Source organism: Vollenhovia emeryi, unplaced genomic scaffold (genome assembly GCF_000949405.1).
Source record: "Vollenhovia emeryi isolate VEMERY1.0 unplaced genomic scaffold, V.emery_V1.0 DF939174.1, whole genome shotgun sequence".
Lineage (NCBI taxonomy): Eukaryota > Metazoa > Arthropoda > Insecta > Hymenoptera > Formicidae > Vollenhovia > Vollenhovia emeryi.
In genome coordinates this window covers 1,515,869-1,540,477 of record NW_011967192.1, presented here as the reverse complement: position 1 = coordinate 1,540,477, position 24,609 = coordinate 1,515,869, and the positions used below count along the sequence as shown (strand labels likewise).

Sequence of the window (24,609 nt, the reverse complement as noted above, 5' to 3'; positions counted from 1 at the left end):
AATTTGGATTGGACAGACTTATTAGTATTAATAGAAGCACTGCGGTTCGCGTGGTGAATTATAACGACTTATGTACCATAAGATGGTCGTCCGAAGCGAAACGGTTTCCCTACGAGCGAGCAGACGGCCATGGCGCGATTCAAGTAGAAGGCAATCTATTAAGATATCGTGGGCCGAACCTGAGATCTCGAAACAACCCGAGTTAACCAATCGTGGACATCAACATCAAATCCACTCCTTCCACGACGCCGCTATTTTAGAATTCACGCCGCCGCGTCCGCTCCTTTCACGGCGCACGCTTGTTGCGTGCCCAAAGTATTTTAATTAAAAGTTCTTAAAGCCTCAAAAGCCGCGCCGCCGTAAGTGATAAAGATACTTGACGTTTTTATCGCCCGTCCTAAACGCAGTCGATGAGGATGAGCTGCCGCGACTTCATATTACGCGAAAACCTGGGCATGTTTATAAGTTGGTGTATTAATTCGGGAGCGTAGGGGAGAGTTCATTGATCGAATGAGACATTATACTTGCAAATATAATGAACATTTCGGCGAAGGCGAGACGAAATCGCGTCTAAGCTGCGAAAACAGTTGTCAATGTGAGCTTGACAAATTCTTGTCGTTTTAAGTCGAAATTGACGTTTGTTTGAAACTTGTGCAATAATTCTTGTCGCGGTTATTATCTGTAAATGCAAGCAGATAACTCGTAGAAATATCGAATTGCGGAGCGTTGTGTTCATTCGTAGCGAACGTTCCGCGAAATTTTCGCGGGCGACGCTATAGGCGAGCGTACGCTTTATATTCTTCACGCTACCGATCATGGGATAGCAATGAAAATGATGGCGGCAGGGGATAATGGCAGGAGATAATGAGGGGTCTTGACAGTTCGCTAGTACCGCGAGAAAACGCGGCATTTCTATCGCTAGGGATGTCCTGAAGTGAGCGTTAAATGTTTCCGAGAGGCTAGCAAGTTCAATCAATGGCGGACCTTTGTTTCGCATTTGCGGGAGAGAGCGTTAAGAGCCAATAACAGGTACCGAAATAAAACCGGCTAGTGACTCAATCTGCGGTGCTCCGCTTCGTGGCATAGTGACTCGCTTCTTTCCCCGACGGTCGTCCTGAGATTCCGACTGGAAGATGGAGCGAATTATCTTCACGGATTCGTTTCTCTTCGCGCATATTTCTCGGGATTGACGCCCGCGTCCCTAATCCAGGAAGAGAAAAAGGGAAAGACGAGAGAACGACAAGACGTCGCGCGTAAGTTCTGCTAACTTTTTCTCAGAGAACAATTTTATCCATACGCGCGTATCGACGGTACCGTCGATAGATCGACATGGCAATTGCCATGCGACAACGTGGGAACATTGGCACCAGCTAGTTGGTTTCACGTAGCGAGCCAAGCCCCGCATGAACGCAGAAGCGGCGAAAGAGGAAAGGGGTTGGAGGCGAGGCGGTACGCGGACGATCTGTCATCGACGCGAGCCGGCATTTTACAAAGTATAAGGCCGAGGCATATTGCCTGCAGGTGCTACACAGAAGGCAGTCCGCAGGTAGATACGCTGGGCGCCTGATTGGCCTGCTTCGACCTGACTCCATCCTACAGTTTTGCGACGGCAGTGAGCGAGGCAAAGAGAGGCGGTCGTTGTTACGTGTCGCTCGCAACAACTCGTCTTGCTGCGCTCGCCTTGCCTCTGCTGGCCTCAGTCGTCGAGGAGCGAGACAGAGACAGAGAGAGGTGGTGGAGAGAGAAAGAGAGAGAGAGAGTGTGTGTGTGTGAGAAAGAGCGGGCAAGAGAGGGCAAGAGAAAAAGAGAGAGAGACGGAGAAAAAGAAAGAGAGAGAAGGCCGGTACAGTTCGAGCATAGTAAATCCCGTTGGCCGGTACCTACGGTCTCTCTGCTCTTGGCTACACGCGTCTGTCGCGTAGTGGTGCTGCCAAGCTTTGGCAGCGAGCTAACTCGTTCAGCTCGCGGTGTATATTTCCGTTCCGTTACGTTCACCAACGCTTTGCCTCGCCTTTGCCGCCGCGACTAGCGACTAGAGCCGCTAGTCGAAATCCCGACGACGCGACGCGATCTCGCGACGCGTGCCGACGCGCGACCTGAACCCCAGTGTTATTACCGAGCGATTGCTCCGTTGTTGTTCTCTCACCTGTTTTTCTGCGGCACACAATCGATACGGAACACGCCGAACGATCGCCGTGCGCTCGGTCTGGTACGAGCGCCACCGGCGAACACATCATCGTCGACGTTCCTGCGTGTTCCCGAGTAGAGAAAATGCGGGAGGGAAAACACTTCTAAGTGTTTCTTACGTTAATACGAACAGCTCGAGGCAAGTTTTCAATCGTGAATAGTTGAACACTCGTGTACCTTCTTCTGTCAGTAGCCCGTCACGTCGAATTTGTGAAAGTGCCTTATTCCTACGAAAACTGGACTAGTCGAGAACATGGTGCTAGACTTGTGATACGCGTCGTCTACGAGGACGGATCTGAGAGAAACCCTTATCAGTGGTATCGTAATCCCCGTTGCAGCGGGGATCCTTGACACCCTTGCGACCCTCGCGCGCCGAATAAGAACAATGCTCGTGAAACTTGGTGAAAATAGCATACCCGATGTCCCTGCTTTCCGTCAGCTGTGCTAAACGCGAATCCAATGTGTGGCTGTTTCAGCAGCTGAAAAACGAAACGGCATGGAGTAGCTACCCGGGTCACGGAGACCCTTGGAAGGGAAAAGGGCAAAAGCGACCCCTTCCTACGCCCTTCTGCCGCCGCCGTCGCCGCCGCCGCGACGCACGACGACGTTGGACTGTCGTCGCACCGCAGCGACCTCTGCGCCATTATTATTATAGCCGCAAGGTGAGTTGAAATGTCACTTTACAATTGCCAGCGGGATGATTCCCGCGGTCCGATGATATTCCCCCGAACGGCATTACACGTGTTGCCGTAGCTTCCGCGCGGAGAGAGAAACACGCGGGAAGAAAGATTCAAGCGACTGCCTTCGAGTCGACTCGCCATTTCGACCTCGTCTCGAATTAGATCGATTTTTTCAGCTCTGCTTTCGCTGCATGTTCTTTATTAATCCCGATGCAGGCGCCGAAGCGCTTTCGTGGCGAATCGCAATTCTTTAGCCAGCTCTATTTCGTTATTGAAACAAGACGATACTTCGCATTCGTGAAATATGACGTTAACGTCGCGATATAATAAACAGATTTACTCGACAGATTTTTTTTCATTTATATTAAACAGTTCGGTACATTTTTTCCAAGACGAAACACAAGTTGAAACAGTTTTGTATACGTTTTTTGCGCATACATATGTCGCCATTTTTATCTCTTTTAACAAAGGTACTTTACAACGCCTCTTCTTATCGCGAAAAATCAAACGAACGTAAGAACCATTGCAAAACTAATAAAGTGGTTAAAGAGCGACTTGGTGAAATCAATAGGACATTTTTTTTGCATGCCGGTACTCTGGGGAAAAAAGACAGCAACCCATTTTGGGGCCCGTAATTAGTAATCGAATTATTTCGATTGTTCGTAACTCTAATCTTTTACGACATTTTACCCCGCGTAACTAAAAAGTCGCTACCCGCTGACGCGATGGTATCCTAACGTAATTTGTTCGCTCGCGTAGATGCGATCTTCATTAGACTATCGAGATTCCTACCGTGGCAAGGTAGTCTCATTAGACAATGGTGCCGTAGGAAGAAACCCATGCCGGGAACTATCAACTCTTTGCGATTCGATCCCCTTCGTTTTACGACCCTCCAATGGCGCGCATGTTCAGCATTATTTTGTTCTTCCCTGCACGAATACCCACGCTCTCTACCCTCCCGCCGTCGCATCAACGAACAGACACACACGTGCACGCGCACTCGTATCTTATGCCCGAGCAAACCTGCGAGAGGCCAAGAGATATAAAGTATATAAAATAACGTCGCTATCTAAATTGCCCGTCGTTGATTGTATATTCGAGCATCGCTGGACCTGAAAATTTTATCCCCCTGGCGCTGTGCTTGTACCACAATCTCTGTGGTCCTGAGATATCTCGAACTTTCGTTTGCGCGGTAATTATTGAACGTAATTATGAATAAAGCTTACTTTTAGATGTAAATTGTAGCTAGGTCGATTTTATTCGTTTTAGTGTAATGAAAGAAATAGTTCTTTAATTATAGAATAGTCAATTGACAAAACAAAGAAAAGACACTGGATATATATAAATTATTTGTTTTGTATAGGAGATTAAAATGTTTAAATATGTATTCGGTCGAAACGTGAATATCTTGGGACGATAATTGCTTTTGCTAAGAAAAGATTCGCTCGAAATCAGATGTCTGGATGTTGAATGGTGTTCTCCCCGCGCAGCTGGATCTCCCGTGTCTATAAACTCGAGGGAAAATGCATCGTGATCGGAATGTACCTTGCAGGTACAGAGGTGTGTTTCTGATTTTACCGCGTTCGCACCCGAAGCGTGCGGTATCCGCACATGATGCAACGGACGGTATTCTCTCGTACTCGGGCTTCAATGCGGGTAAAACGCGTAGGTATAAAGACACGAAGACCACGCAACGGCACGGTGCGAAGCGGACTAAATAAAATTCAGAATTTATGGAAAACGAGGGGGAGAGGAGAAGGAACGAGCGGCGAGAACGGGTAGAGAGGAGGAGCGCGCCGGTAACGGTCGGACTGGGAGTATCTACTCGCGCGCGGAGGAGCTTCCCAATGAATTTGAATAAAACTGGGATGGAGCGAGCGAGAGGAGGAGGAGAGATAACTGGAAAGGAAGAGAGAGAAAGAGAAAGAAGGAGAGAGAGAGAGAGAGAGGTGGGAAGGAAAAGGGAGGAAGAGAGCGAGGGAATGAGAAAGATGCTGCACATTCTCGGGGTGGTCGAACGGGTAGGCGGTTATGGCGCGCTGAGTTTCTGCTCGCATGAGAAAACTAGATACTTAAGATAACCGTGTTACGGTTGACCTGCACGACTGGCGTATTTCCAATCGACGAAATGCAAATTTGACGATTTAATTACGTTCCTTTATGTACGACAAGTCAGTAGCACGATATTTACGGCTTCGGCCATTTTTCTAGTTTTATCGATAGACGTGTTTTCGATCGTCGAGCTGTTCTGCATTCGGTAAAGATTTAGATTCGGATTTACTGGTCTTCGGGACAGGAGGGCCGATAGGTGGAGAATATCGAAGCGTGCAGGGAGCATGGCTGCCGTCGGACGCGATGGCGTGGAGCGTGGCATGGCCGCTCGCAAGCTAGTAGTTTCGATTTTTCCTCCACTTTTCCTCCGATTTTTGTTATTGCTCGTCGTATTTGAACTTTTCAGTCGTCATTTCTGTGACTTGTATAATTGTGTTTAAACATCGTGATATGATAGGCATTCAATATTGTGCCAGTAAATGTTATTTTAATAAAATGAGTAAGTTCTCTTAGATCTTTATGCATCTCGACATATTTGAGAATATTGTTTTTTATATGTAAAGCAAATAAGTGACTTTTTTCATTTCATTTATAATAATCAAATAGTTGTGATCAATAATGTTACTGAATTTATCAAACATTTTCTAATTTATGAGGTAACATTATCTGAAATATTCAAGGTGAAATAAGAAATTAAAACAATGACAAATTATAAAAATGTTTTCTTATTTCCTATTTATGATACATATTTTTCATGATTATAATTATAACAGCATATCATTATTTATTACATAAATATTATAAACAAAAGAATATGACATAAAATTAACGTAGAAAAGTTATACAGTTAAACTTCAAATTTTTTATTGTATTTCAAAAGACATTTATTTCAGATATAAAAACGTCTCATATGTAATAGATCACTATTTTTCTTGTATAAAATGAATTAAGACTCCGTTCTAAGATTCCATTTCAATTAACACAAGTTCGTTTCTGTAATGAAGCGATTGAACTTCCATAAACTCGAAACTACAATTTGGCAAGAGGGGAAAGGAGGGAGGATGTAGTTTCGATTCGATCTTGCCGAGTTGGAGAATCATGATGGCCGCAAGTGACGCTCCTCAGCGACACACACGTGCCACGGGCGCGTGATGGTGTGTGCCGATGGATTGCCCACGCATAGCGGCCCGCGCGATCCCGCGACAGCCATTTTGAATTCCAAGACTCTTTCTGCGGCGAACTCGCCGGCCCGGAGAGCGGTACCCCGCCAGAAGGGCAGGAGAATCTTCCTCTGCGGATACCGTCGCGTCCTCGTCTTATTTTTCGCGTGTCAAAAGACCGGGACCATGAGCAATATTGTTGATACTTGATGTTGCAGCCGTATACCCCCGCGTCTTCCGACTCCCGCATATTCCGCTTGGCAGGAGGCCGCCTGCATTTCTGTCGACTTTTTACTTCACGCATGCCTCGTGTTTCGAATCTCTCCCTCCCCCCCTCACTCTCTCTCTTTCTCTTTCTTTCGTTAACTTAATTTTTTTAGTTGCGATATACATAGAGTTCAAGAATTGCAAACAAATATGATCATCTTTCGACGAAAACGAATTCAAGGTCAGTTTTTTTTTCAGTGAAAAGTTATCATTTTTTCTTTTGCATTTTTTTCGTTTACCCCTTTTTTTTAAATCCGTCTCATTCTTCAATTCGTTAAAACTCTTCGATGCACAGACAGATAGCCGCCGGCTCGGATCAGCAGGGATTATTTGTTTTACAAGAATAGACTTCTATATCAACTTCCTATGTGTGTGTTTAGGTCCGCGATGCAAAGTCGGCGGATCGTTCCGGTGATATGTAAACGTTCTACTTTATGACTGACGACAAGTTTATGTTGATTGCTCGTTATAGTCATTCTTCTTCACTGATTTAAATCCGTGCAATGGATCCAGTCCGTCCTATTAATACCCGATTTTACTTTTTTTATGTGCTTATTTTGACCGAGCATATAATTATTCTTATATTAAATATAATCAAGTAAAGTGCATAAATAGACACTTATTATAATATTTAAATATACTATGTTTGCCCTCTCGTGCATCGTATCAAATTTATTTTAAATTAACTCATACATTTTACATGGAAAGCTATTATGTTAAATATATTAAAGGAAGTTCCGTGCGCTGTACACTTCCTTGGATCGAATTGAATGATTTTATTCAAATCCAAGATGGGGCTGACGTCACTATATTTGACAAATGCAATCTCAACTCCCTCTTGGACCCTCCTTTGTTTACGTTGGGCCGGCAGAAATTTATGAAACCACTTTATTCTCCGGCCGGAAAAATAACTTTTCATGTTCCGAGCGGTGTCACCCTCTTATCCACCGCCTCTTTCATCGCCCCCCCCTCCCCATCCACGCCCGTACATTTATATGATCCGTAATTTTCCGAGATAGAAGTATTCTCATCTCATCTCAGAGATTATACCGACTCGCCGCCCTTTTCTACTTTATCGATCTGGTCTGGTTTAACTTTCAGCAGTTTTATAGAGATGGCGTCTACATCACACCCGAAACTGTATTTAATCAAAATTTTTACAATCGTGGAAAGCGCGGTTCTCTCTTAGAAACAAATTTTTAGATATTAAAGTTTCAATATCAAAAATTTTACGAAGCTCAATAGTTGCTTATCATTTTTTTCTAGTGACGAAAACACGAACCATTGAAAATAAAGTAGTTATCAATAGTTATTGTTATTATTTGTGTGGAATATACATCTATTATTCACGCCACCCGCGTGCAATTATATTATAATTATTAAAAGATTTAATAATGATTAAATAAAAGCAAAATGTGTTTTTTTAATAATTTTCTTGCGTACTGTACGTATTTGTTTTAACCTTCTGTTTTATTAATAAATTTTATAAAATACAATAGAATAATTTTTTAATCTAGCTTATAATAATAGAATTTAATTAAAATTTGTTATTCAAGAGTTTGCACCTCTTAGAACAATAATAAATTATCTCGCGCGAAGGTACAATTTATGTCAAATTTTTGAGATCTCCGGACAACGCGCTACTTAACATATTTCGCCCGTATCATATGTTGTGTCGTTCACATCACTCATTTTTTATGTTTCTCATTTTCATCTCCGTTCCATTTGCCTTCTGAAAAAGATTCCATCGCGGATCCCCATCTATTTTCCGTAACAATAATTTCAAGAGCTCCTCCTCCCAAGTAGACCCTTACACCGCACCAACCACCCTAAAAATACTTTTCCCAATAGGAGTACCCTTCAAAGAACCATCTCGTCTCACTTTTTCGCCATGAGCGATCCACCGCTCGAAGATGCAAAGTTGTTTGCCGATATTATTTATTACCTACCTACCTTTGCCTTCTTCAGCCCTCCAAATCTTTAGTCAGATCTTAATTTCGAGAGCGCGATTTTATAGATATTAAAATATAGTTCAGATTTCATACTTTTCTCTGATACTTCAGAGATAAGTGTGCATACTTATATGATACAATATTTATTGAAAATTATTGTAAAGAGAATATCTACTTTGTGAGAATTAGACGCGACTTGTACCATTTCGAGATAATATTTATCTACACAAACAACTATTAACATTGGAGCGTCTTGAAGATAATACGCCATATAACTGCCGAGTGCTCGTTAGACCGTCTAAAGTGTTTCTGTTAAAGTTTCACAGCCGAATCTCGGATTGCTTGATTGAACTTGAATGATTCACAAGCACGAGTACAAAAATGGATGCGGTAAAAACTCCCAGACTCCAGACTGTTTTATATTTAGTTTACTTGAGATAATCTCTGAAAAGAATTCTTAATTGTTCCGCTATATAAATTTGTATATGATTTACGCGTGTAAATGGATTAAATTGATGCGAGGACATTATTTCATGTACAATTAATGGAAATATATGTAAACACTTTCGTACATTATATAAAATTAAATATCGAAATAATTGTTAAAATGAAAAATTAAAAAAAGAAATATTCATTTCTATCGAGCAGTAATTTTGTTGAAATTTTTACAATATAAGTTACAAACTATGGAACTAATTGTTATCAAAATATAAGACCAGTCCAGGATTTTTCAATCTAATTGAGATCTACGAACAGTTAAGTAAACTGTACCATGTAATACAGCTGACGAGCAAATGTAGGAACATAAGCAGAGATTCGCAATACATAAACAAAGATTTCTCGACAACCAAACGTAAACGTCGGCATATGCGTGCGATTCGTAGAATCTGGTTTGCCGCACAGATCTGGATCGGGGATCTACAGGAAAAAAAGCATCGTTTTTGTAAATTGTGAATAACGTTAAGAACTGAATAAACGTTTCTTCTGTCTCTGTCTCTCCCCCTCTAAATTTTCAGAAGCATCATATTTTAATAAATCTTTTAACAAACATTTAATTAGTAACTTAAAAATAATATTATTGACTTTTAATTATCAATAAAATCGTTACAAAATCTTTACTGCAAGAAATCTCAATAAATTTATTCATTATTTATATAGTCTGGATCTTCTTTTTTTACGTTACAGATAGATATGTGAGTAAATAAAAATAGTATATGTAAAATTAAATTTTCTATATTCAAATCACGTAAACGTTCCAAGACTGTTTTTTGTGTATAATAATCTTTACAAAGAATTAAAATACCCTACTTTTTACAAAGATATAATTTCTTAGTCAATACTGTTGATAATATCTCTCATAATTCTCTTGAATTTTTCCACGGGGGAGAAAATAAATTTCAATTTCGAAACATTTCTGGGCGTAGATTGGGATAGTAATTATGTATCGTTTCACCCAGAATTTTTATTACGGCATCGGGTAGATAAAGGGGCGGGCTCTTGGAGAGAGCAGATGTTAGTCGGGCGATATCTAGGAAAAGTGGGGAGAAAATGTGGAATTGAGTAAAGAATGGAGCGCGGAGAGTAGTATGCCGCTCGACGGGGGCGGAGAAATACCGGGGGTGGATCAGACTGCCTCTCATTAAGTTAAATTGTCTCTTAGGATGAGCTTCCTTAATTACTTAGCCTTCTCTACGGTTCTCCGCACCTCATATACCTTTCGAATACACTTGTGCATGTAACAGTAAAATACTAGGACATTTCAAACATTGCCATTTCGATCCTACAAACAATTGGGAATGTTGTAATAATTTTATGACATAAATATAAAATTACGTGGAGTCAATACTTGCATCATGTCTGATCGGTCTTAACGTGAAGAAGTGGTAATATCGAAATTTCCCCCATCGAGATAATGTATTAGCTGCACTGTATTCTATCTTACGAGCGACGAGGGATGCGCAGCGGTCGGCGGACTGTAAAGTGGCGGAAGACAGGGCAGGGGGGGATGAAGTAAGGGATGATAGGTGGAGCTAAGAGAAGAAAGGGGGAAACAGTCTCTAAATATGCTAATACCCGCGCCACGGGATAATGAGTTTCTCGCGCTACCACGATTCACCGGATTGCTATGCATATATATTCAGCTATAAACACAACTTAGATTGCTATATGTAGCGTATCAACTGCCGCAACGCTTGCGTATTAGTCGTTTTATCACACGTCTGACCTTATCGTAAGAAACTTGACACGATATATGTATGTGTAGATTATACATTACACAGAAAACTAAAGGCAAGGTCGAAACTTTTATTGAGATGTTGCGACTATCATAATTAGCGATAATTATCGCTGTTAAAAAAGAAAAGTTTCTTATGCGTAAATCAAACTTCAAAGTCCAAGCTAAATTATTTAGTCTTAAAACAGTTCGGCTGGCGTTGTTTTCATTCTATTATCTGACAAAAGGATTTCGCAAACTTCTGAGCCGCAGTTTCAGAAACAGTTTCAATTCTTCGGATCTGAACGAACGGAGATGTCCCGTATTCTTGGAGTTACGCGCGTTTCATGTGATTTTGTATCGTAGTAGTTTCGGTTGTAATCTAGTATTCGCGGTAACACGTCAATCCGCGCACATGGTACGCGAACGCGACTCTCTCGTAATTTCCGTAAATTTCCACCTCCACCCCAATATCCGGATCGCCATCTGTATCCCCCTGCGCCCCGTCGTCCATCACATTTTCAATTTCCACCACGTTTCCCGTTTCCTGCTTCAAGGCTGCTTCGGCTTACTTCGATCATAGTGGATACCTCGGCGGTGCCGTTTCATTGGTCGTCGCAAAGCCATCAGCCTCACCGTCGGCGGTAGAGGCTGATTCAGTCCCGGCAACGAGCTCCGAGTTAAGTTTCCAGCGATAGTTTAACATTGAAACTTCACTTACGAATTTCTTGGAGACATTCGTGGCCTGTGTTTTTCTTCGGCAGTGATCCGAGTAGACACCATCTTCCTCTCGTCGCTTTACAATTTTGACATTAAGGGCGCCTTAGTGATTGTACCTCGCGATAAAGATTGTACCGCCCCACAATCGTCCGAGACTTCGATGCAGCATGGCTCGACCACTGACGTTCCGCAGCGATATCGCGCGCGTGTTACGCTTCACGAAGGTTAAAGAGACGTAAATCCGAGCGTGATGGAGCGATGTTTAGGAAATCGTGGTCATGAAACGTCAAGGAGGCGCGTGGCCTGCGCCGACGACGGATGACGATGCCCTGGGAAAAACTAGACTAGGCGTTTTTATGGGCCATCAAATTACGCCGACCACCCCATAAAATGTTTAAGCGGACTTCCGTGTAAGATACACAAACGGCGACCAGGATAATGCTCTTTGGTAAGAGTGCATCTACTCACCTGTCCGATGTAAACCTGATTTCGGGTGGGCCTCATTGAATATTCCCTCCGCCTACGCTCCGCTCAGTTTTTCAGTAATTGTCCGTTTTGTATGCCGACTTGCCTGAAATGTTCCGTCTGTTCCATTAAAACAGTTTCTCTATCCATTTCTGTCTACTTAAAAAGAAAAACGCAGATTCCACGGATTCTTCAAGTTTGCATGCCAGCTGTTTCGCGCAACAATTAACGTAAAGTCTTATCTAAGCGCGCTGTGTAACTACCTAAGAGACGACAAGTAATGATATATAGGGAAATTTATTGCGTCATGTCTCTCTTTCTCTTTTCTAATATTTCCCTCGTTGACTCGGGGGGGAATGAAGACATCAAAAGTACAGATGGATTTGCTCGCAACAGTAGCTTCACGCGTTTGGCTTTTATTAATCCAACTGACAATCTGACTTTGTGAATGAACGCATAAACGGCAACAGGCTGTGTCGTTAATATTGCGTGACAAGAATAAACGTCGCCCATAATTCAATATTATAATTATACCCTCGTATAAGAGGCTTTATTGTCCTAATTAATATGCGTCGTTAAAATAATTGCTGGCAGTGTAGATTACTCCTACTACCTATTATGAATGTTTAGCCATCTTAAACGAATGCTACCGTACAGTTTTTTTCTTTTATGAAGATTCACGATGCAGAATTCTTTATCTTTCGAAAGAATTTATTTATATTCGGATATTTGTGAGCTACTACGTGGATTTCGCTAAAATAATTAAATTTAGTTATATCCTTACGTAACATTTATGTCTTTACTGAAACGCGTCCGTTTTAATTTACAACGCACTGCTCCAATGATATATGCACTTTTTTTCAAGTTATTCTTTTTTACGAAGATAATAAATAACATGCAATTTCTCGTTGATTTTATTACAAATAATCACGGTGAAGAAATGCGCCTTTCGATGCAGGCTTTTGGTTAAAGAGCAGATCCTTTATTGCGGACATGTAAAGATAAGTGTAAGCGAAAAATCGATGGGCATACGTGTACGTGCACATTAACCGGCTTCTCACATCCGTTCGTCCGTAAGTATCGTCAATGATAGCGTGACGGCTCGCCTCTCCACGCTCCGATGACACGGCGGTCATTTTAAGCGGGATTCACGTGTCGGGACCACCCACCTCACGGAATTGGCTGATTACACATTCCTTAACTTCAACGTTTTCGGCATCCCGTTTTAACATTCGCCAGAAAAATTCGAATAGCGTCCGCGCCGGCTGATTCGTGAAGTTCGTCTCGGAGATTACCGCAAGTTTGTGGCTTTTGGCGACTTCTTCCTTCGGGTTTCCCATTCCCTTTTTTTCATACCGCAGGGTAGGTATGTTTCTGGATCTACTAATTGGTCGTAAAGGGAATGATGTTCGGGCTGGGAGTCGAGTCCCCGTCGTTCCAAAATGTTCTTCGCGGGACGGCTTTGCAACTCGGTCCGCGCTGATGAGTGACTTCTTTATCGAGATCTCCTCTTCTAGAAATTAGCATTTAAAGTCCTGTATATGACGTGTTTATTACCAAGAATATACATTATAAAATTATAATTACATATTTGAAATACATATCGACTGATCTCTTTCGCAAGGCAATTTCTGCTTTTTGTGCCTGAACGTTCATTCTGGACCAGAATGAGCACAAAAGCCGAAAATTGCGTAAAATCGAGATACGACCTTACGAAAGAGATCAGGCGATATCTCGCTATTGATAAATGGTTATAGTAACTGTCTGATACTAGATGAGATATATAATAACTTCTAGATTAATAACAATATATCATTTGTAAAATATACAGTACAAACAAATAATTTATTATTGTTGTATCGATTAATTTCTGCAGTTTAACTTGCGCTGGCTGAACGGATTATTAAAGAAGCGGTGTCAAATTCTTGAATTCAATAAAAATGTTCTCCTTTCTCTTTAAGTTGCCAGTAATAAATAACAATAATTAAGCCTTTTAGTCGACATTAACCGGCCAATGTTTTAATACAGAAAATTTATAGAGAAAAATACCACCTCAGCCAGAATTTGAACCCGGACTTCCCTACTCTCTATAGGCAGGCGTCTCTCACCAATTCGAACACTGAGGCATGTAACTGAGACACCCGCCTAGAGGGTAGGGAAGTCCAGGTTCAAACCCTGGCGAAGTGTTATTTTTCGTAATAAATTTTCTGTATCAAAAGATTGGCTGGTTAATGTCGACTAAAACGCTTGGTTATTAAAAATTACTTACTTTCCGATTCATCGAATGTATTCCCCGGATTGTACACCCAGTCCTTCGATTTTACCAACCTTCAATGATAAGTCCTTAAAATCCTGTTCTTCTCACCTCGAAAAAAAGACAAGAAAAAGTGTTCAGAGCAAGAAAGTTCTCTCCGTACGAACGTTCGCCGCAATCATTCGGCGCAAGTACTTGCGGAGCTTGTATACATTTGCAAAATTTTACCCCGTGGTTCGCAACCGTTTCTTCGTCAACGGCGATGCCGATGTCGTTGCTGGTGGCGGTGGTGGTGGCAAATATATTATGTCTCTCGTAAAATTAAGTTTTTACGATCATTTTATGGTCGCGCGCGGCCCGTCGATGCTTAGTACCTATAGGTGTGCATTTCTCACAGCTGCGCTAGGGGCTCGTGCCGACTCGTCACGGATCTCTTTCATCATACGCGTCGGTAGAACATTGTAACTATTTTTATGGACCGCAGATTTGGCCACTGAGCACCTCGACAGGTATAGTTAGCCGTTGAATCGGTTTGAACGCCTGTTATAAGCAAAGCAAATTTTCAGAGTTAACAACGATGATGTCTCACCCTAATATCTTTCACCTATTTGACTTTTTGAAACGCATTAACAGGCTTGAAATATAACAGGTTTACGTGGCTGGTAATGCTTAGAAATTATTGTAAAGAAAATATGATATTATTAAATTATGATATGCGCGTGTCAAACTTTTTTTAGGAAGAATAATTAGTCTTTAAAGTATCGCTCTAATTTTTCTAGTAAACACGCGTAATAATTAACAAGAATTGTAATACCGGCAGATGGCATATATTATTTATTTAATAGATTATTTAATAGATAAGCGTACCGAATTGTCAAGACACATCTATAAAATCAGGAGAACACGATATTTCGTACTTTAACTGATTACATTTAAAAAGAAACAAAAAAAGAGAAGAAGAAAGGAAAGTGTAATAATAATTTTGATAAAAATATCGGATTGTAAATTGAAAAGAATAAGCACTTACTTCTCTGTTTCTCTCTTTCATTCTTCTCATGAATATACCGCAGTTTTGTAACATAGCCATATGCACGAGTACTCAAAAGTACATAATATATATTTAAACATAAATATTTCCCCGAAGAATTTGGTAAAAATCAATTGGACCGACGTTTTCTCTCGAAAGGCAAACGCAGACTGAAACTTCCAGAGGATATTCGGTCGCTCTCAACCGGTCGCTACTTTCACTTTGTGTGAAAAACTTACCGAGCAAATCGGGAAAGAATTTCACTGAATTTGGGTCACGTCGGATCGTATTTATAAAAACGGTTTCCCGACCTGCATCATTCTCAAATCTATGCGAGCGCTATTGAGAAAATGAAATCTGGGTCTCCGGCAATGTGCAGGGATATGATTTACAGATCAAGATATAATATAGAACATAATTTCGTAAAATATGTAAGTACTTTGCCAAAATTGCTATAATTCATATAATAAAATATATCGCTGTTTGGCAAAAATGTAACGAGCAAATATCGAATTTGTAAACGTACTCTCTAAGTCACTCAGTGCATTATAACTGTGAATATTCACTGTTTTCAGTTATAATCCACTGATTGATTTTTGGAGAGTAAATTAATAAATTCACTAATATATTTGCATCAGTATGTTTGCATAATTTATTAAAGAAAAATATGGCAGGCATTTTTGTAAATTTTCATTTCGCGCTCATTGCTTTTCCTATCTGCGATGCATGTAAATCACGATGCCAACTTTATCAGGGTCCGCGATCTTGGGATTTGACGTCCGTCTATGTAAACATATGTGTACATGCATTATACACGCATGTGTATATAAGCTTATGTATACATGCGTGTTTGCGGATGTATATATGCATTAATATAAGTAAATGTATTCACTGCCGCTCCTGCGAAGGTTGGGCGAAATATGGATATATTCGCAGACGCGATAAGAATATGTATCGTCTTCGAAGGGTATTTTCTTTAAAATTATTAATGCGGTGGATTTCGCTTCTTCTTTCCATCGTTTCTTTTCCCAAATACGTCTGTTTTCATCCGTGTGTATATTTCACGTTGTAATTTGATTTAACAACAGTAACTTGAATATTTGTTAACTTTACAATCAAGTCACTGGGCCTATGTTTTGATACCGCAACATCCAAAAGCAATTCCCGCTGAGAACGATCTCTGATTCACATATCGCGAAGTAATTTTTAACGCGGGAAGAATTTATCATTCCACGCCACGGGATATTCTTGTTCCATTCCACAGCTAGGAATGAAAAGAAGAGTTCGTCAGGCTGAGTATATAGCGTTCACATGTCCGTCCCGCGCATGATCCGGCGACGGTTATGGCATTTACGCGCATCGGTGAAAGCCGAGACTGAATTCTAAGGAGAGATCGTGCCTGTAACCGTATTATTTTAGTTGAATTATTTATAGAACATTGCCACGGGGAAAAATAACGGCTAGACATGCGCGGAATGCAACGATGTCGTGCTTCCCGTAAGCTTCAACAGCCGGCTTTATCCGATGTCATTCCGTCGCCTCTGTTTTTCTTACTTCAGGAATACTAACACTCGTCTAATCATAAATCACACGTGAAATTGTCAAATTAGTCGAAAGGCCGAGGACAGCAATATTGGCCATAAAATTAGCAGACAAGCAACTGGAAAAATCTATGAATCATTAACGATCTCATGTGTGCTTTCTTTTCTGTTTCGTTGTAGCTCAAGGCAGCCTTGTGTAGTTCAAAAAAAGACTGTGACGTAATGAGAGAAAGGAGAGTAAGGGTGAGAGAAGAAAGAGTCTCTGAATCTAGGAAAGTATCGTCAAATCTGACATCTGAAAATATCCCTTCAGCTTGTGAATTACATTTTTACGCTGTAAAATTGAGAAACTCAGCCCACAAAAATTAATTATTATTAAATCGACAGAATTTATTCAAGATTATCCAGAAGTGAATAATTATATTTCACGAAGGGGCTCGCAACATCCATGAGCAATCATATTTGTTCTTTATTCCATCAAGCAATTTATTCTTGTTAAACCTTTATAATGTAACTTTATGTTTTTGAAACAACTTTCCGTAATGTAATAAATGACGGAAAGTCGGGGTTCTCGTTAAATTTATAATTTATTTAATTACTGCAAGAATATTTCTCGGATTCGTAGATAAATTACAAACGGTGTGCGTAACTTTCTCTTAAATTAATCGCCCAGCAGTTTGTAGCGTCTCGAATGTTCTTACTGTATTGTATTATTTTAATCGCCTTCTTCGCGATATATTAAATACTTTGTGCGGCGATCAAATTATAAAATTAAGGCTCAGCGCCATGTTAATCTTAGAACGGCGGTTCGTTATCTCAGATATAACGAGGAGCCTGGAACTCTCTTCGAAGTCAAATAAAAGTCACGAAATTACATTCAGCCCCTCAAGTATTTGTGTACATATACACGTGTACGAGACCGAGTGCACATACAGTGTCCTAAATCGCGCAGAAACCGTAGATATCGCTGTAAACCGTAATATATTCAAAATGAACTGAGATAAGGCAGAGTCGACCGGGGTAAAATCGTGGAGTTTGGGGGATGAGGCTAATGCCTTTGGCATCTGGATATCTCTCGCGAGGCGTGGTTGCCGGATAGCTTTCTATCTATAGCTCCGCTTCCATGCGGCCCCGATCTCTTCGAGTACTTAACGCGAGGAAAATGCCCCGTGACACGCTATATCGCTTCACTTACTTTATCACGCCGGCCATGCGGAAGATCGATTACGTCCAATTAAATATAAATACGCCAATCCTGCTTTCATTGGTCTTTTCTCCTGCGTCAACTGCTTTTCGCAGGTGATGATCGCTGCACAAGCGCGGGTCCTGGCTGAGGTGATGTTTTGTCGCAATAAATTCTTTACCGTTTGTTTCCAAAGGACGCTTATTTAGGAATATTAATAAATTGATTATCAACCGAGAGTCATCGGCGCGCAGTCTGTCGAAACAAAGCATAAAGTACGCAAGAATATTATTCGACACTAAGACCCGGCTCGACCGTACAGGATTTCTATTATCCACATTATTTATATCATCTTTTTAATAAAAAAGGTAAAAAATGACGCCAAGTATAAGCGCTATTCAATCAAGAATTATGTAATTTAATTATTTGGATATATTTTGTTTAAATTTTTGTCTTTACGAAAGTAATGATATCATCAAATTACGCCGATTAACATGGATATTTATACAAACTAGATACTTTGTTCGCGTTGTTTATATACGAAATGGTTAACTTTACATATTATTAAGATAAAGAATTATTTGAATTATAAAAATTAATAGGCTCTTCGTGTAGAAACCGATGAGAGATAGAAGTCAAAATATATTCGGAAATTTGCTCAATAGACTCGTCCAATTGTGTCGCGATCGAGATATATCTCGGGGTGAAAATGCATTTTCAGAATATCGACGGGAATGCACGGAGCGTGTTATCGCGATCTCTCTAATGCGAGATGCGCGTCCGACGATAGCTCGGCGCGCGTCGTTCCCCAGGTAAAACTGGAGTGGCACGCGGAATATACGCGTCGGGGCGACAATAGGCGCCGCGTGCTGGAAGGGCGGCAAAAAAAAAAGCGAAAGAATGAAGAAAAATCCTGACAGACTTTGCCTGATGAGGACGGTTCCCATGACGACGCAACCCCAGGAACACGAAATGGTCTAGCCCATTCTTGACTCAATACCGAGCCGCCATACACTCACGTAGCCTACCCTACGTGCTGGAGCTCACCACCACCTTCTCAGTCTCGAAGCCTCTTAAGCCTCCCCCCCCCCTCTCTCTCTCTCTCTCTCTCTCTCTCTTTCTCTCTCTCTCTCGCGTCCTTCCTGCTCCTCCTCTATCCTTGGCTTAAATGGAAAATCCCGCGTTTATACTTTGTTCCAGCTGTAGATCTGTGTATATTGTGTACATACGGCGAATAAAATACAAATCAGCGACCACGGCTCGAGTTAAGGGGGAAAGAAATCAACGCGGTCCTGGAAGCTTGGAATCGCTTCATCGCGAGACGTATCGCGGCTCGCTGTTTGCCGAGGGTCAGTGGCCACGTGCTCGCAATCGTCATCCCTCTGTCGAGAAAATGAAAGGATAACTACTGCAGTTAACATCTCTACGCGATTCTTACACGAATTAACTGGTCTCCTCGAGAATTAGTCTCGAGAGGTGTTACGTGGAATTTGCATATACAATCGCGCAACGTAACGCTTATGAATAATTGTTACGTTAACGAAGTCGAAGGGAATGTACGTGTCAGTTCGCGTTTCGATCGTCGCCAAGTGAATCGCTTTGGCGCAAATAAATACAGCACGTGCCGTTCATTTTGAAGGAGCACCGCGGAACGAATGGGGAAATGTCTACCGAGATTCATCGGGATCGACTAATCGATGGTTCGCATCGCGTACAACACGTGGAAGTTAACAAAGCGGCTCGAAAAGTGGAGTAGCTCTACTCCACTTGTCGCTTTCGTCAGACATAGCGCGCCCAGGTCCCTCGTCCCGCTGGGCGCACGCCACTGCCATATTGGAAGCGCTCCACGAACCGCCGGCCGGGATTGGTCGCCCGGCCATAGCGTCTGCCTCCGAAACGAGAGGGCGTCCCGGTGCCGGCAGCATTGAAGCGCCGAAAGGCGTCTCGACGCCCCGCTGGAACTGGCACGCGTCGCGTCACCCGGTTATGAGACGCGATATTCCGGCTCTTCCAAACCCCCCCCCCCCTGCGCCCCACGACCCTCCCCGCCCTATGCGAGCTACCGTCCCTCCGCGCACCGGACGCAGTTTCAACGTCTGTGTATTTAACACGTACGCCGAAAATGAGAGACGACGTATGTCTTAATTAGAGCGGGACCTTTTCATCTTGAAGGCAAAGCGCTTGGATTGACAAAATAACGCGCGCGCATTTGAATGGCAAATAAAATTATGACTCGGGTGTAGCACAGCGCGTTGGCTAAACATTGCCTAAATATTGGCCCAATGTTGGTTATATTAGAAATGCATTGGCCGATATTGTTCAACGCAAAGTCAATATTGGCCATGAAATAAAATTAAGTATTGCACAATAATAATTATTATTATTATAATAATATTAGCTTTGTATTAGAAGTGCACTGGTTAATGTTTAACAATGTAATGACAATATTGGTCTAATATTGATGCAATATATTAGACCAATATTGCTAAGTAGACATATTGGCTAAAAAAGAAAAGGCGACCATCTTACAATACTGGGCCAATATTGAGAATACTAGATTTACATTGGTTCCCAATATTGCGCCAATATGCATATTGTACTACTGGGGATGGACTATTGTTATTTACGTGTAATTCTACGTTGCGACTTAAGCTCCCAGCGAATCGTTCTCGAAATAGCAGCACCCTAAACACTATATTTCAATTCCACCGCCCGGTGGGAATTGAGATTTCTTTATTGTGTGGAAGGGTTGAATTTTTTTAATCATCTCGGAGAAATTAAATCTTTCCGCCATGTCTCGCTTAGGGTTGCTGCCTGTCAACGTAATAAGAAGCAGGGCGAGAGAGAAAAAGCGGCGGAGATTAGTAAAAACTTTTTTCACTGTGCAAAAAGTTGGGAATATTAAAACGACGCCTCGCCAAATTGAATGTATTCGCTTGAAAGAAACTACTCTTATTTGCAGCTTTTTTTTTTTATTTCGAACGACGCGTTTTTAGATCGGACTTAAAGGTGCTGAAATATCGAGGACGGTTGAGGTGTCGTTTAAACGTCGGGTGCTGTGGATGCAGCGAAACCTCATCTCAACTTGAAGCCAGAAATGGAGGGAGAGATAAGAGGCGCTAGAGATAATAAAAATTCTGGAGAGACTCACATAGTGCATCATTGTGTCTGCCGCGTTACCACGAAGTGGCGGAGGGCATATGAACTTCTCAAATTACTTTCCTTGCCTGCGGAGAGACTCTCATTAAAAACGTTTATTTTTATTACTACAAGCCAATGACGCACAACGCGCTTGCAGTTCATTACGATGTTAATTTCATCTTCGGATAAAACTCAATATCCTTTATCTATATTACAAAATATGCATTTTTTTTACGTAAAGCGAATTATATATTTTCTCCATTACTATTAACTTGGAGTACGAGTTAATTTTACTTCCATTCATCAATATTTATCGCTTGGTCTTGGTTGAAAAATCCCTTGCGTCCAATCTATTGAAAATGGCGTGTAATCGCGCGAGAATCATGAGAATCATCAAGTTTTGATTTGATTTCACGGGCAAGTATACGCTTGGAAGGCAATGGATAACGTTGAGTGATAAATGAGCCAGTTCTCCCAAATGCTTCACGCGTGCGTGTTAGTGTAGGCAAGCGAGTAACGTCACCCCCTTGGTGGCAAAAGGAATGGCAGGGAACCGAGAGCTTTCTCGTGTCTCTCTCTCCGATTGTTGTGCGCCCTCGACCAATCTCCTCCGGTTTGCACAGGCCGAGTTTGCCAAACGCGTTTCTCGACCTTCCGCCGTCCCTTTATTGTTCAACCTTAAAAGTAATATCCCCGTCCACGTAGCACGTCCTGCCCACATTTCGCCGGCATCATTTCTCCCTTGACCGGGAAAACGAAACTTTTTGCCCGTTTGTGACGTTTAGAGAGAGGCTAAGCAGTCTTTATTGTTGCGGCAGACGTCTGTGTTTGTATAAATATATTTTCGAGCGCGGAGCACAGTCTTGTCGGGAATTTAATATTTAATCATACACTGAGAAAAATGCCCGATTAAATGTAATCGGATAATCCGATTACATAATAACAAACGGATATATTCGATTAAATTGTATGACCGATGAAAAATGTGATCGAGTTTTCAATAAAATTTCATCGGATAAATTTCATCGGATGTATCCATAATTTAATCGGAAAACGTAATCGAAAAAATTAACCATCGGACACACTATTTAATTAGTTTATCCGGTGAAAATTTTCTCAGTGTATCATTGACAACGGTATTATAAAAATATTAAAAATGTATTGGAAAATGATAAATAGAATGAACGCGAATTATCATTTTGCACAGAAAGATAAATCTCAGAAAATTGGAATACATGAACTTAATTGGTAATAACGTAAAGAATTATTTGACGCCAGTACACGATTGACCAATGTAGAAATATAATAAACGCGTAGGTGTCATCATTAATACTGTTTATTGCGATAAATATTACCACGTGCCTCAGTGGTCGAATTGGCGAGACGCCCGCCTGGAGTGTAGGGAGGTCCAGGTTTAAACTCTGGCTGAGGTGGTATTTTTCGCAATAAATTTCTTTAATTAGAATTTGCCAGTTAGCGTCGTTTAACAATTTTTCTACATTGGTTAATTGGTAATATCTTACATTAAACGTAAGATCGAAAGAGTAGTTTTAATATAAGTTAAGTGAATTTCCATCAGTCATCACGCGAGACAATGTCTGCCTCTCTCGCGTTTGGTATCCGCTACTTCTCATTCGCAGCTTTCATTCCAGGCGTCGATATAAAGTCTCTCTCGGCGATTCGACTTTGGCAGATTTCTCCAGAGAACATTTCTATAACTTTCCTATTTTCGACACGAGCTCTAGCATTCGAGCCATGGTAGATCGAAATTCGTACGTGCGAATTGAATTTTCTGTCTTGAGGAGATCGCGATTGATTTAACTGCGACATTTCGACTGATCTCTTTCGCAAGGTCGTACCTCGATTTTACGCAATTTCTGGATTTTCTGCTCAAGCGCCCTTTCTAGACCAGATTGAGCGTTTAGGCACAGAAACCAGAAATTGCGTAAAACCGAGACTGTTAGAAGCAGTGTGTGAATATCACACACTTTATCGCATGTGATGTGTGTCCGCCGTTTCAAGACGTCTGTAAGTGTGTGACTTTTTCATACACGAATGGATGTTTGATTTTATTGGCGTGTGTGACTTTTCACACAAATGAAGGTGTATAACTTATTTAGGTGTGTAATTTTCAAGGTGCCAATAAATGTGTAAAAAAGATTGCACTACATTGCAAATCCAAGTGTTTTACTATTATACACATATGTAATTTGGTGAAAGCACTTTTTACACGTTTCTTGCCGTTTAAAACAACTAATTACATTATATGATGCGATCCAAGTGGGAGGTTAGGTTAGGTTAGGGAAACGGGAGGTTAGCGGAAAGAGCATGAATCAGAAATAAAGAGGAAGAACGAGGTTTCCGAGATGTTAGCAATAGGACACAGTCTAGACTTGAAGGCACTTTATTCACGATCGTCCGAAGCACAAAACGGATGGGATAACACACGGTAGGATATCTGCAACGAGCACTGATTTCGCACGATATTGTCTGGGGTAGTTGCAGTATGTGACTGATCAGTGTGTGACTAGTAAGTGCGTTACTATACTGAGTGTGTGAGAATTTTCCCAAAGTGTTTTATATTCAAACGTATAGAAATATTACACATGTGTGAATATTACGATGTTTGACTATTTCAAACAGTATTAGATGTTTGATAAAATCCACACATTGAAGTGTGTGATTTCCACACATTCTCTAATGTATTTCACACGCGCATGTTAAGAGGATAATGCATGACGTTTGGAAAATTATGCATTAAATATGTGTGACGCATTAATATTCACGCATTTCAAGTGTGTGACGTGTTAATATTCACACATGTGTGATAGATCTACTTCTAACAGTGCGAGCGAAAGGAATCAGTCGATTTGCGTGGCGGCTTTAATTTCTTAACGCTCGTGATATTGATCTGGTCAAATATTTCAATCAAGATGTAAACATCGGTAAACATTAGTACACACATGGTACAAGCTGAATTTTTCAATTAACTGTCGAGGTTTGCACAATGGAGAAATGTTTCTGGAGTATCAAGTTGTTCCCTAGTCGAGTAATTTATTTCACATTTATTTCACTATAAGATGGGTAATGAACGTTTTTAAGTGGTTCGGTGAAGCCAAGTCCCCGAGTGTAGAAGGTATAGAGCGAAGTGAGGTTTCGTTATGGAACGGCGTCGCATTAATGGTTGTACAAGGTAGAGAACTTTATACCTGCCGTGATAGAAGCTACTAAAAGCCGTATAAAACTCATGGTGACACGACCCGTTATAAAGGGCAGTTATCAACCAACAGACCATTTAATTTGCGCTTCCGGTTTTTCCTTTGCAGGCTGACGTTTTTCCTCTCGGACTTGTAAATAAAAGGCCTCAAAGTGTACGGCGCCGTGGAGAAGACGTTTCACCCGTTCGAGCTGAGCAGCAGGTTCGTCTTCACCAAATTGTTTACAGCCTTCCATTATTATTTACGTTCGCGTTCACCAATATACTTAAAGATAGCGAAATTGAATTATTCATAATTCGATGAAAAATACATGTACGCACTGAAACCGCGATATTTTACATTCACGGATCTTTCATTGTATATGTTTTACATACCTGAAGCTACGAATTTTGCGCGGAGTTTCTAATCGCGATTTAACATTGCAGGCTTTCCCGCGTGTTCCCCGGAACGCTGCCCGGTATACAAGGTGAGTTACATAACATTTATTCCAATTTGTATTTACTCTTTTACTTTCCATGGCGTTAATTTGATTTCAAGTAAAAAATACATT

At 41.2% G+C, this 24,609-nt stretch overlaps 1 protein-coding gene across 2 annotated transcripts; it reads left to right on the top strand.

Annotated features, from left to right (window-relative positions):
• Nucleotides 1-1,973: 1,973 nt before the first annotated feature.
• LOC105563588 lies at nt 1,974-24,609 on the top strand. Of its 2 annotated transcripts, XM_012015293.1 has the most exons (3): nt 1,974-2,849; nt 24,168-24,260; nt 24,485-24,609. In XM_012015293.1, exons 1-3 carry the CDS (start codon nt 2,607-2,609, stop codon nt 24,527-24,529), a joined length of 381 nt encoding a protein of 126 aa, XP_011870683.1. In that variant the 5' UTR covers nt 1,974-2,606; the 3' UTR covers nt 24,530-24,609. The 2 variants fall into 2 exon arrangements, with proteins under 2 accessions (XP_011870683.1, XP_011870682.1); XM_012015292.1 differs by lacking the exon at nt 24,485-24,609 and having other exon boundaries at nt 24,168-24,375.

What these genes read in the sequence shown, in the direction of transcription:
- LOC105563588 (XM_012015292.1), top strand. Translation starts at nt 2,607, where the DNA reads ATGTCCCTGCTTTCCGTCAGCTGTGCTAAACGCGAATCCAATGTGTGG. An exon ending in ATTATTATTATAGCCGCAAG is followed by an intron (nt 2,850 to 24,167) that starts GTGAGTTGAAAT and finishes TTTCCTTTGCAG; the next exon opens with GCTGACGTTTTTCCTCTCGG.